At 42.9% G+C, this 13885-nt stretch overlaps 1 protein-coding gene across 2 annotated transcripts in view; it reads right to left on the reverse strand.

Moving 5' to 3' along the window:
• Window positions 1-2556: 2556 nt before the first annotated feature.
• The window catches only part of PSMB2 (proteasome 20S subunit beta 2), a 32644-nt gene continuing 21315 nt past the window's right edge, over window positions 2557-13885 (reverse strand). Inside the window, exons 4-6 of one of the 2 annotated variants that reach the window (XM_026516692.4) lie at window positions 7749-7911; window positions 5942-5991; window positions 2557-3473 (exon numbers count right to left, since the gene is read on the reverse strand). In XM_026516692.4, the coding sequence (XP_026372477.1) occupies window positions 3366-3473; window positions 5942-5991; window positions 7749-7911 (321 nt within the window). In that variant the 3' untranslated portion in view covers window positions 2557-3365. Of the gene's footprint in view, window positions 5992-7748; window positions 7912-13885 lie in introns of both variants that reach the window. The other variant, XM_057305393.1, reaches the window with a different exon arrangement.

The raw sequence follows: 13885 nt of genomic DNA on the forward strand, positions 1-13885 counted from the left end.
AGGGAAAGGAAATGGGGGAGCTAGCATGGGAGAGGATTATGAAATACCTAGCATGCCAAACTAAAGAACTGGATTTTAGGGCACCTGGGTGGCTCAGTTGGTTAAGCGTCTGCCTTCTGCTCAGGTCATGATCCTGGGGTCCTGGGATTGAGCCCCACATTGTGCTCCCTGCTCAGTGGGGGGGTCTGCTTCTTCTTTCCCTCACTCCTCTCTCAAATAAATAAATGAAATCTTAAAAAAAAAAAACCTGGATTTTATGGTGTAAGTAGTGGAAAACCATTAGAAAGTTTAAGTGAAAGAGGTATGGATGATCAAACTTGTAGAGTACAGAGAAAGAACTAGAGAGGAAAGAGATGAAAAGTAGAGAAGGTAGGAGGCTGTTAAAATAGTCCAGGAAAGAATGATGGGGGATAAATCAGAATACTGGGGATAGAGATTTTTACTAAAAGACATTTAGGAAGTAAAACTGTTAGAACTTGGTGACTATGTGAGGTAGGAGAAAAAGAAGGCACCAAAAATGGTGCCTAGCTGAGTACAATGTGGTATCCTGGCCTATATTCCAGAACAGAAAAAGGACATTAGTAGGAAAATGTAAAAGCTGAATAAAAGCTGGAGTTTAGTTAATACTAATGTACCAAACAATGATGGTTTCTTAGTTTTGACAAATGCAGAGTGGCTATGTAAGAGGTTAACCTAAGGGGAAACCATGTGAGAGGTATAAGGAAACTCTGTATTATCTTTGCAACTTTTCTGTAAAACCAAATTTGTTTTATTTTAGATTTTATTTATTCATGAGAGAGAGAGAGAGAGGCAGAGAGAGAAGCAGGCTCCCAGGGAGCCCGATGCAGGACTTGACCCCAGGACCACGACCAGAGCTGAAGGCAGATGCTTAACCGACTAAGCCATCCAGGCATCCATTAAATTAAGTTTATTAAAAATAAGTGGCGCCAGGGCATCTGTGTGGCCCAACTGGTAGAACATCTGATCCTTGATCTCAGGGTTATGAGTTCAAGCCCCACATTGTGTACAAAGATTACCTTAAAAAAAAAAAAAAAAGATGCCTAGGTTTCTGGCTTGGGTACTTGGGAGCTAGGTGACTGTTATTATCTAAGATGAAATGCTAGAGAGGAGTTCTGGAGGGAGCAGATGGTAAAGCTAAGCTTTAGACATGATATTTGATGTCCCTATGGCTGGAAGGTGAGCTACTTAAGAAAAAGCTGCTCTGGAGCCCAGGAAAGAGATCTGGGTTGGAGAAAAGAGACTGGGAATCAGGGTGGGATGGTGGGCTTACCTAGACTGCCCTGGGGACACTTACCGTGCAGATGCAGAGAACCATTTCATTCCTGGTGAGGTGTGGGTACAAAATATCAAGTTTACCAACAATTATATACTTACTGAGCGCATAGGCAGGCCAGGCCCTGTTCCAAATGCTTTACATTACCTCATGGAATCCTCGTAACTATCCCCCATGGAATAGATACAATTCTAACCATTTCACAGACGGACAAACCAGGACACAGGACCGCCTGTATTTTATAGTGGTACTCCACATCAGAATCACCTGTGGAGCTTTAAAAATAGATGCCCTAGAAAAAGACTCGGGAATCCAGCCAAAAGCCCAAACCCCTGCATATTCATAGTGGTACTAGAGGCTGAGCCGGCTGCGGTGATATGAATCATCTCTTTTTCCCCATTTATCCAATGATTAACTTCCTTCTTAAGGTATAAAGCATTTACCACTGGTGTATCAAAAAGTGTATAACATTCTAATCTAATGTTAATACTGTCAGTACAAATGTTCTAATCTGTAGATAGCATCTTAGCTAGATGGTATTTTACTTCAGATAAACAAAAAAACCCTATCCATATCTGGTATTAAGAGTAGCACAGAACTGGATAAAGTAGGCCTTATCTTAGTTTAAGACCAAATGGGGTTTGAAGTGTGGTTGCTGGACCAGCAGCAGCACCATCGACTGGAAATGTTAGAAATGTAAGATCTCAGGCCACACCCCAAACATGTAGAAACTATAGGGGTAGGACCCAGCAAGCTGTGTGAGAATAAGCCCTCCAGGCTCAAGTTTGAGGACTACTCTAAAGAAACTTCCACCCAGCAGTTCTCTATCGTGGTTGAAGATAAGAATTACTTGGGAAGCTTTAAAAAATATTCCCATGTCTAGGCCCCAAACCTACTTGGTTAGAATCTGGGAGTGAGGGGTGCCTGGGTGGTTAAGCATCTACCTTCGGCTCTGGTCATGATCCTGGGGTCCTGGGATTGAGCCCCACCTGCTCAGCAGGGAGTCTGCTTCTCCCTCTCCCTCTCCCTCTGCCCCTCCCCCCACCTGTGTTCTCTCTCAAATAAATGAATAAAAGAATAAAATCTTAAAAAAAAAAAGAATCTGGGAGTAGAGCCTAACCATGTACCCAAAAAAAGAAAACTCCCCAGGTGATTCTGATACAAACATCCAGTTAGGAACCACTGTTTCAGTGCACTAATCAAAACACATCTACATTATTCATTCCCAAAAAGCTAGATTAGGAAGTCAAACAGATACCTGGTTAACTGCCTATAGTACATCAATTTAATAGAATATTACACAACTGTCAACAAGAATAAGGTAGCTGTGGGTAATATATACTGATACAGAACAATCTTCAGTATAGTGTTAAATGAAAAAAATAATATGCAGAACATTTAAAAACAGTTTTAAGTAGGGATATGTGTGTGTGTGTGTGCGTGCATGCATTATACAGGAATAACCCAGATCTTAAAGGACAGATTAGAAATTAGCAGCTGAAGTTTCCTCTGGGAAGGGAAGCAGGTGATCAAACTACAGGGAAAGGAGAAATATTTTTTACTATGTAATTACTTTATAATTTCTTTTACTTTGTAATTTTTTTACTATGTAATATTTTACTTTGTATCATTTGCATTTTTTACTAAGTGTATGTATCACCTATTCAAATTAATTTTTAAAATATTAAGCTTAGGGGCAAAAAGAACCACTGCTTTAGGGGAATGACGCATTAGTGAGCAAGATATAGAAAAGAGCCAAATGGGAAGGAAGCTGGGCAGTGAAACAGAATGTAGGGCTGTCAGCTGCTAAAGGGCAATTAGAGCATTAATGAAGGGAAAGGGGCAGAAGGAAGACCAGTCCTAGAAAAAGTCCAATGCAGAAAATCCTTTCTTCATTTCTGTCCTGAGGTGATATTAGGTAAACTGAGACTCAAACCAGAGAGCTCAATTTATCCAGATTCAGCTTTATTCTGAATTAACCATCTGTCTAGGATGCACGTCAAAAGAGTAGAAAAAGATGAAGGAGCACATCAAAAAAAGTTCCCTGGCAAGTGGGAGGGACGGCATAAGGTTAGGAGCCCTGTTTAGGGAAGGAAATGTTGTCCAGGTCATGGATGCCATTTTTGTCAATGATTCGAACGCTGAAAGTTGGCAGATTCAGGATGAAGCGTTTCTGGAGCTGCAGAGAGACATGAAGAAAATCAGTCAAAAAGTATTTACTGAGCACTAACTATGGGCCAGGCTCTTTGAGGCACTGGGCATACACGCAGATAAAAATCCCTGCTTTTGTGGCGCTTATATTCTACAGGGGGCAGTCAGTAGTCAGACACTGAAGCAAGCCCAGACTGCAGCTGGAGGCTGGGGGGCAGTGAGCAAGAACTGGGAGATGCAGCTGGGAGCTCGTCTCCAGTCAGTCAGCTGATGAAAGAATAAGACAAGTCAAGGTTCTATTCCCCACAGTCTGCTACCCATCAGTCTGATAAACACAGACTTCTTTTTTAAAATGTCTCAAGGTAGTAAGCCAACAAAGGAGTGATTGCCCTAGGAATAAGCTTTGGACCAAAGCAATGTACTCCTACGTCCCAAGAATTTGCTCCAGTCACCCTCGGCCCCCCGATATTATATAAGGCCTGGGTGTGTGTAGCTAGAGGCATGGTGGGAAGGACATTGGTAGAACTGCTCTTGGAACAACCCCTGCTTCTGACTCCTGCAATCCAAGCCGACCTATGATTAAAATAACATCTCTGCACTCTCTTAAGAGTCTCTGCTTGAGAGGCTGTTCCAAAGGAGCTGTGGTCTACGTGCATGGAAGCAGACAGCCCTCACTAACCTGGCTAGAGACTACTGAGGAACACAGTTGGGAGGAAGTCTATGCTTCTGTGGCCACCCTTCCTGGACTTAGTCTTCAGAGAGAAGGCATAAAGCTCTCTACTTGCTCCCTTAGGAGCATATGTCAGAGATGTCCACCTCCCCAGGCATGAGTCCGCCCTCCCATATTTCCCATCTCCTTTACAGCTGAGGACTGGGCGTCAACAACCTACCATTTCCTGAGTCCCCTCTAGCCAATGACTCCTATATCCAGAAACAAGCTCCAAAATCAAGAAAAGGTGACAATAAGGAAATGTGAGTTTCTAAAATGGTCACCCTTAGGGTCCACAGTGAATAAAGTCTCAGAGCACTTGATATGCCAGTGCCTTCTCCCTAGCGGCCCTTTTAACACTTACGACTGCTGGACTAATACGGTCTCTCAGATGAATGGTTAAGGAGAGCACATGAGTCTATTCTCAGCTTCTGCTTTGGAAAGGGGGTTCGTAAACAAGAAGGAGGGGGCACTGTGGACTGAAAATGAAGGATTGTATAAGAGGCAAATTGACATTATGGCCAACGCTCCTACCCTCCTACTCTCTCACTAGACCACAAATTCGGGTTCATCCTTAGGCCACAAAGACAGCAAAAGAATTAACAATCCTAAGGGAGCTGCTTTCTCTTCCTCCTCCTCCTCCATCCGTACGCCAAAGACTCTTAGGACTAGTACTGGAATGGGTGGGGTCCGTGTTCCTAGCGTCGTAAACTAAAGGCTACTCTCCTTTTCTGCTTAAAGCTTTCCTAGCTGCTTTCCATGGCCTTCTGAATTCTCAGGGAAGGCTTTCTCTCCAAACTAACGCACTCTGAGAGAGCAGACAGCATGGCAACTCCCAGTGGCACAAGAATAGAGCAGGTATAAAGTCTAGGGCAGCAATAGTCCTTGAAGTATATATATCACAGTTACCACCTGTAGCAACATCAGCTGACACTGCTAAGTAAACACTTGGCTCTATACCGGACAAATCAATCAGAATCAGGGGTGGAGGGGCGCCTGGGTGGCACAGCGGTTGGGCGTCTGCCTTCGGCTCAGGGCGTGATCCCGGCGTTATGGGATCGAGCCCCACATCAGGCTCCTCCGCTGTGAGCCTGCTTCTTCCTCTCCCACTCCCCCTGTTTGTGTTCCCTCTCTCGCTGGCTGTCTCTATCTCTGTCAAATAAATAAATAAAATCTTTAAAAAAAGAAAAAAAAAAAGAATCAGGGGTGGAGGTGGGAGTGGGATAGTCATGAATCTACTTAAAAACAAAAACAGGGGCACCTAGGTGGCGCAGCCGGTAAACGTCTGCCTTAGGCTCAGGGTGTGATCCCAGAGTCCTGGGATCGAGCCCCACATCAGGCTCCTCCGCTGGAAGCCTGCTTCTTCCCCTCTCACTCCCCCTGCTTGTGTTCCCTCTCTCGCTGGCTGTCTCTGTCTGTCAAATAAGTAAATAAAATGTTAAAAAAAAAAAAATCCTTTAAAAAAATTAAAAAAAATAAACAAACAAACAAAAAATTCCCTAGATTATACACACCAAAATCTGAGAACCACTAGCCTGGACGAACCCCCCGCCCCCGTAAAAAGTAACTAAATTGTAAAATTGACACTGATGGGAAGGAAACCCATGAGAGAAACCAAATAAGCTTGTTACCCACCAAACTCTAACCCTGGTAGCAACTTCACATCTGGTTAGTGGGTATTTATTACACCTTCTGGCAAAGATCAGAAAAAAATGCAACCGAGGAATGGAACAATACTGGCAGACAGAGATAAACATTCCTTTCGGGATCCTGTGGGAGCTACTCACCTCCTCTAGACATTTCCTAAGAAGCTCCACTGCCCTCTCACGAGAGATAGCTGAAAGAGAACAGAGGCCACGCACTCAAGGTGTTGCCATTAAGTCCAACTCTCTGCCACAACTTTTACCTTTCAAACTTCTTCAGGTCAGTATGCTACACAAATGGAAATGGCAAAAAAAATGCCTAGCCTTCTAGCTTGCAACAAACTTATTCCACATGCAGTGGAAGGTGCCCCAGACCCAGTGCTCTGGCAGCCACTAGCCATCGCAAATTGATTTGCTACAGAGAAGGGTAAGCATGACGGAATTCTGCCTCCCATGGCCAGGCCTGCCTCTAGAGAAGTCCAGCGGCTTGCCTCTTTTATAGCCCATCCCCCTCACCCTGACACGCACCCGCACCCGCACCCTCCCCCCCTTTAGACCAGGGCTTAAATCAGTTCCATCTGCCCCAGCCAGCTGCAAGTCAGGGAAAGGGAGGACAGGGCCGGAGTTTTAGCCTCACTTTCCCAGCTGGGTCTCCGTTTAACAATGGAAAGAGAATTCATGGGATAGGGCTGAGACTCTCATAGAATCGGAGCCAAAGGAACTGTGCACAAGCATGGCAAACTGGGATGACATATTATGCAGTTAGGCTTCAGGGGTGGTTAGTGGTGATTTTGGTGGGCAAATCAGCTGTATTACTGCCAGATGCCAAATCAAGAAACGGTCATTAGGAGGCCAGGCTAAATCTTTTTAGGATGTGGCCTAGAGCTCTGGCATGGCTAAGGTTGAGGGAGAGGGCAGCACCAAAAAAGAGTGGAGAAGCCAGATTTTTCCCGCACTGACAGGGAAGAATGGAATTTAGGGAGCGAAGTGGCCATCTGTGCTGCATCTACAGCCTATAAATGTGAAAAAGCCCAAGTGCCTATTGCTCACAGTGGCGAAAATCAAGGTTAGGATTGGAGTCAAAAGACAGAACTTACCACAAAAGCATTCCTGCGCTGGAAGCTTTGCCAAGCTAACAATTTACAGGCAAGGAGAGAGCCAGCTTTTTCTTACAGGAGGGGCAGCCATTGGGTGATAAGAACCAAGGGAAGGGCTCGTGGCCTTCAAAAGCTTTAACATTTAAGCAAAGAAATCCTCAGTTGTCAGGCTGGGGACCTGTTCATCCTCACAAGCTCAAAACAAACGCACAAACCACTTGGTTTACTTGCTCACTCTTTATGGCTGAGATGCTAATAAGCATCTAGGCTGGGCAAAATGAGTTAAAAAACTGAAAAATTAGTTTTACTCACTACTCCAACACACTGTATTTTTTTATAATAATTTTTTATTATGTTATGTTAGTCGCCATACAGTACATCCCTAGTTTTTGATGTAAAGTTCCATGATGCATTGTTTGCGTATAACACCCAGTGCACCATGCAATGTGTGCCCTCCTGAATACCCATCACCGGCCTATCCCAAACCCCCCACTCCTCTAAAGCCCTCAGTTTGTTTCCCAGAGTCCATAGTCTCTCATGGTTCATTCCCCCTTCTGTTTACCCCCCCTTTCTTCTTCCCTTTCCAACACCCTTTAAAACAAAACAAAACCCAGTTCTGCACATACGGAGTATCTCTTTTTGTCTAGCAAAAAAGAGACTCTTATTAGCCTTTCGATAACCGTCCTGACGCACGGGGGGAGAGCAGCTTCCACAAGGCAGCTGATGTGCTACCTAGGATCTATCATCTGTTCAAGTCCCGACCACCAGGAGCAGAGGGGTGGTGTGCAAACCCAGGAAGCAGCTGAGGACGGGACTCTGCTACTACTCTCTACCTGTAGTGTGCTACAACTTACTTGGTGTATAGTATCGGTCCAGGATACTGAGAGTCAGGAAGGCACCATAGCCGTGGGCTGCAAAAGGAGCCTTGGCCAAGGCTGCCAGGTAGTCCATGTAGTAGAGAGCTGGACCCTCATGCTCATCGTAGCCAGCCAGGAGGAGGTTGACGTGATACGGGGTCTACAAAAGAAAGACATGGTCAAAGCAGTAACACCAACAACTCTTTCCATGACAAATGGGAACGTTCCAATTCTTGATGAGTAAGAAAACAGCAGCAGCTAAATAAATCATGATGAAAGTAAAAATTGAGAGAAATCTAAAGGTCCGAGAGTGCGGTAGGAGGTATCAGGGAGGTTGGCTTCCTTTCTCTGAACAGAAGAGCATTGGGAGCACTTAAAGGTTTAAAAAAAAAAAAAGACAAACCAAAAAACTGCTTTCTTCTTAATGCCTATGGACAAGAACTTGTTACAAAAGCATTTCAAAGGCAGAAAGCATGGTGCTCTTCTGTCTTTCCTGATTGCTGAAACCAACAAACACAGTTCTGAGAGTGTCAGGCCATAGACTAAAGAAAGCAGCAGCCCCAACCACATCTTCCAAAATAAACAGGTTCAGTCTGGGCACCTGGACCAAAATCTCAAGTGGTAGACCGTATGCCCCAGTATTAAAGAAACAACTCTTGGGGTGCAGAAAGAGAGTAGGTCTCAAAAATTTAAGTGACATCACTGAAGTTTTTTTTTTAACTTTTAATTTTAAGTAGGCTCCACACTCAATGCAGAGCTCAAATTCACAACCCTTAGATCAAGAGTTGCATGCTGTACTCAACTGAGCCAGTCAAGCACCCCTCAAATCACTAAACTTTTAGTGCAGACACTAATAATGGAAGTCCATAAATACGCTAGAACTGTGGAAACATAGTAATACTAGAAGAACTGTAGATTTAAGTGAAATACTAATAACATTTTTCTCATATAACAAGGCTCTCCTAAGATAACTAAAAAGTAATTTATATCAATGAGACAAATATAAAATAATTAACAGGCGTCCTTTCTTTGTATTACCAGCAAATCTAAACATGCAAGTTTTTACAAAGGACCTTGACTAAGTCTGCCTTGCTCTTCATCTCCAAACGGATGCTTACTTTTTTCGAAACCAGCTGGGCCATTTACCATGTTAAATTCAGCCTGTCTATGCCCCTAGGCATCAGTGGTGAGACTCTCATTTCACATGGCTTCCTTTTTCACTGCAAAATGTGTTTTTCATCTTACATTTGCCTCAGTGGGTAGTGAGCAGGCCTTGCTTAAGGTTACGTGCCCATCCTTAAACTTATATATTCTATTAATGCACATTAAATGAAACTGAATATATTTACATGCCCTTTTATAGGGTATAAAGTAATAACAGCTAGTGGTCTTAAAAGTGACATCTCACATTCTTCAAACAATGATTAAATGGGCATTTGGAAGCTTGAAGAAACTCATGTTAGAAGAACACATGAAAACACTATATACTTACTTGGAACTCCAAGCCAGTTGTCCTAGTAACATTTCCTAAAGACTACAGAGTAGCCCTAAACTGCAAACAAGTTTCTGCCTTCGGGATAAGATGGGGGGCGGTCTGAGAGGAGGAAGAACTGGGGGCGGTCTGAGAGGAGGAAGAACTGACCAGCAGTAGTCAAGTCTTCCGAGAAAGTAATTACCCGCCTGTCACATTTCCGGTGGGCAGTGTGCTGCACTCTGCTAAGCTCTGGAACTTTCTGCCACATTCTACAACTATGTTCTTAGTACGTCTGGCCTTAAGCAAGACACTTAACCCCTATGAGCTTCTGTTTCCTTATGTGTAAAACTGGGTTAATTAATCCTTCCCCTTTCTATCTTCCAGGGAGTATGGTGAGAAAAAATAAGAGAGGTGAGCATCCCAAACTCTGGAAGAAAAGATGCTACCTAAATTTCCTAGAATATTAGCCATACCCCAGTCTCTCTTCGATAGCTTATCACTTTAAACGACAAAGACAAAACCGTTTAAATTAGCTAAAGATAAAAATGTATACCTAACAGAATTTTTTTCTAAGTGTGAAAACAGTACTGGTAAAATCAGGCAGACATAGAATACCTTCGTGTTGTTGTTGTTAAAAGTGGAGTAGCAAAAAAGAAACAGAAAGAAGAACAAGGGGCGGTGGGGGAGACAGAGATGGCAGAGATGGGGATTCTAGCTGGTTTTCTTCCCTAAGAGATTTCATAACAAAGTCTCTTACCTATCACCAAAAAAGTTCGTCTTTTTGCTAAGAGGTTAACTCTACTATTCTTTGTTCACGGGCCAAAATACCCACTGTACGGTCAACCAGAACAATTTTATCAAGTTGGAAAGGTAAGTTAAGGATCCACTCAGCTACCCCAAGAAATCTAAGCAACCCAGATACGTTCTGTCTCCAGTGAAGATCTTGTCTACACTATGAGATTACTCTGTGTTTAAAACACGTGATTTTAAGAGCCACCACCAAAAGATTTTACATGAAACTGTATCAGTGGAACTTCAAAAGCAAACTGTATTACTTAACTGGTCTATATAATATCATTTATTTATGCTGAAGCATCTGATACATGCACTCATCAAAGTCGGTATTCAGAAGCCACAACACGGGGTAGAGAAGATAACTCACAAATTATTGTGTGACTTCGAATTACCGACTTTTGCAAGTGTGAGATGCTCCAGCATAAATAAATGGTGTTATCTAGACTAATTAAATCAATACATCTGTGTAACAACTTGCAGTTTCTGAAATTCTGACAATGCTCCATCAGAAGTCTCTGGCTCACACTAGTTTTTTAAAATTTCGAATAAAGTCTTGTATACTGTCACTCCTGCTCCTCTCAGAATCTTGGTGTTCAAAGTGACAAAGCCATAGTTGTGGGTTTCTTGACTGTTACAGTCCCTCATATTCTTGATTCCTTACCACTTTCCAGGAATGAGACAAATTCCAAGCCCTTCAATTTTGTGCTATCCTGACCTCATACACATGTGTGACTGCTGGTGGTGTGTTTAGGGAAATGCTTATGTGTAAGCTACAACCCAGCTATTCAAATATTTATGCCAATTATAAGCTCCATGAAGGCAGGATTATGTATGGTTTGTTCAACGATATACAAGCAATATAGTATATGCTCAATAAATATTTGCTGATTGAGTAATGATCATACCAGAAAGCATTACACATTTTAATTTAGATGTGGCTAATGCCTAGTGCCACAAGATGAGGAAAATTACTAAACAAATGTCAGAAAGTAATAGGTTCTACTTCCAAGAATTCACTCAAGTTTAAATAGACTGCCAGCATCTCTCTGAATGCCCACACATTGTTGCTTCTTGCTAGACTCCTAGGTCCTTCCCTTTCTACCTCCCTTTAGACATGGGTTGCTAAGTACAGAAAAATTGAGGCTACTGGTCAGGCATTTAGAATTGAATGAAGGGAGAATAAAAGCATAAATAAGTATCTTAGAGGAAAAAAAGCTGGGTTACACTATGCACTTAGACTTGAGTTCGAAATCTGGATATCTTACTAATGCGTGGCCTTAGAAAAGCTAGTGACTTAACTTCGCTGAATTTTAGTGTTCCCATTAAAAACATGGGCTAATACCTACACAAAAGAGCTACAGTGAAGATTCAAAGAGATAATGCATATAAGCAAAAGCATAGTGCCTAAGACACAGTAAAGACTCGATAAATGCTAAAATTATTACTAGAGAAACAATCACCTATGAAGTTCACAGTGCCCATGAAATACACAGGGCAAGTACTCAGGAGAAGCCCACCTACACCTAGCACCGAAATGTAATTCCTCATATATGTCTTCATAAAGGGACATGGAAGGGCAATAATAACAAGTGCCTAGCACACTGCCTGACACACGGGAGAAACGCAGTAAATGATAGTTTCGTCCTCTCCCCCTCCCAGATGCTTTTCGGGGGCCTTAAGGTGATTGTATTCGCTGTCAAAGACATTCATAAGCATCCTAACTTAGAGCACATCCACTTCAGTCAGCCTACCCTAACCTATCTTGAGATTGATCACAGGCCTGGAGACCTAGAGATTTTCCGGAAGCCTGAAAATATAAAAACAAAAACAAACCCTACATGCAGACTTGGGAGAGTAAATACCATTTACTTATTTATTAAGTATTTTCATGCTGTTTCTGTCACTATAGATATGTCCACCTGAGTGCCAGGCCTCACTTTCTAGCTACTTTTTCATCAGTCCCATTCTATCGCACGATCAGCATTCCCTGTGAGAATCCGCCAATTATTCCGGTGTAATGGGAACACTAATCAATCATCACAGATTTGCTAGGAAATCTCTATTCTTTGCAAAGTAATCTTTGTTCTGTGCATGATATAATCCTAGTCTTTGGTTGCCACCATTATTCTAATTATTTAGATAGCAAGTCTAGGTAATGAAACAAAGTTATGAGGTCCCCAAGGCAAGGAGCTGTATCTTGTATGTCAAGATCCTTCACAACAGAGGCTACGACTGAATATCATATATAATTTTGAACTAACCTAAACGTCCAGATGACCAATAAATGAATCCAAACATTTAGATGAGACACTCTCTGCCCAAGAGCCTTGACGATCACCATCAACGGTTTGCAGTGCAAAATGCTTAAAGTTGTATCTAATTGATAGACAAAGAAAAAATTTAAATGAACCACCCTGGTACCGCAAAATGAATTTTAGCTTCTAAAACAAGGTACCACCAAAATTTCGCCTCTTTTTACAAGTGGGGGGTGGGCAACGCTAGACAAATGACAAATGTGCTATCTTTTCCTCCCTTAAAAAAAAAAATACACAGTGGGGAGCCTGGGTGGCTCAGCTGGCTAAGCATCTGACTTTTGACTTCAGTTCAGGTCATGATCACAGGGTCCTGGGATTGAGCCCATAGCGTCGGGCTCTCTGCTCAGCAGGAAGTCTACTTACTCTTCTCCCTCCGCCCCTCCCCCTGCTCATGCTCTCTCATTCTCACATAAATAAATAAAATCTTAAAAAAATACACGGGAGGCGCCTGGGTGGCTCAGTCAGTTAAGTGTCTGACTCTTGATTTCAGCCCAGGTCATGATCTCAGGGTTGTGAGATCAAGCCTAGCGACTGGCTCCACACTGGGTGAGGAGCCTGCTTAAGATTCACTCTCTCCCTCTTCTGCACCCCCGCCAATACATGACATAAGGTTATTTTAAAGTGGAGAGCTTTAAGTCATTTTGAGATTTCTTCATCTATACAACAGGGATAATAACAGTAAATGTAAAGTGTCCAATGCAAATGCCTGTTACACAGTAATAATACAGATTAGTTATTATCACCATAATCACCATCACGACTAGCACTTTTAGGATCTGACTGTATTATTAACAGATCTGACTAGATAATAATATCGAGATGTCCCACTAAGAACCAACCAAAAGACCCCCTTTTTTGGTTGAGAAAAGGGATAAAATTTAAGCCCGGGAAATTAGCCAATAAGCACATCTCTTGCGCACTTCTCCCTAGGATTGAAATGGACTTCCTAATACCTGTGCCCTGTACAACTGAGCTCAGTTCCACTTTGTGTATTTGGGCGTGGGATGGTACACAGATATAAACTTTCCTCAAGTTAGGTGGAGCGTTTCCCCCCCTCCAACCCTTGTACATACAACTCCTTGTATACCCCCTCTCTCATGAAAAAGAAACACTGTAGTGATTAAGAAGAGTGTGAAATTCCATAAATTTTACAGCTGAAGAGAACAGTTGTGATAAATACACTGAAACAACAAAATCAGCGACGAGAGTCTGGGCGGTGACAAGCAGCGGTGTGACATCTGGCGGAAGCCAAAGTCACAGCAAGGGGGAGAGAGGTGGGCGTGAGGAAGCATCCCGCCGAGCGTGGACACAGAAAAAGAGAGGAATTGACAGTCTTCCTTTGGAGTCAGGCCAGCCTTTGCCACCTCTAATTGAATAGGACGATGTCACCAGGAGTGAGGTGCTTTGGAGGTGCGGTTTCTTTTGCACTGTGCTGTACCTTGGAACGTTAAGCAGCGTGTGAAGCATACTTCCATTCCTAGAGTAATCTGGAAGGAGATGCAGAACCACCAACAGGACAAAGGAGTCTGTCTAGTGATGACAGTGCTTTA

The sequence above is a fragment of the Ursus arctos genome, unplaced genomic scaffold (genome assembly GCF_023065955.2).
Source record: "Ursus arctos isolate Adak ecotype North America unplaced genomic scaffold, UrsArc2.0 scaffold_32, whole genome shotgun sequence".
Taxonomy (NCBI): Eukaryota; Metazoa; Chordata; class Mammalia; order Carnivora; family Ursidae; genus Ursus; species Ursus arctos.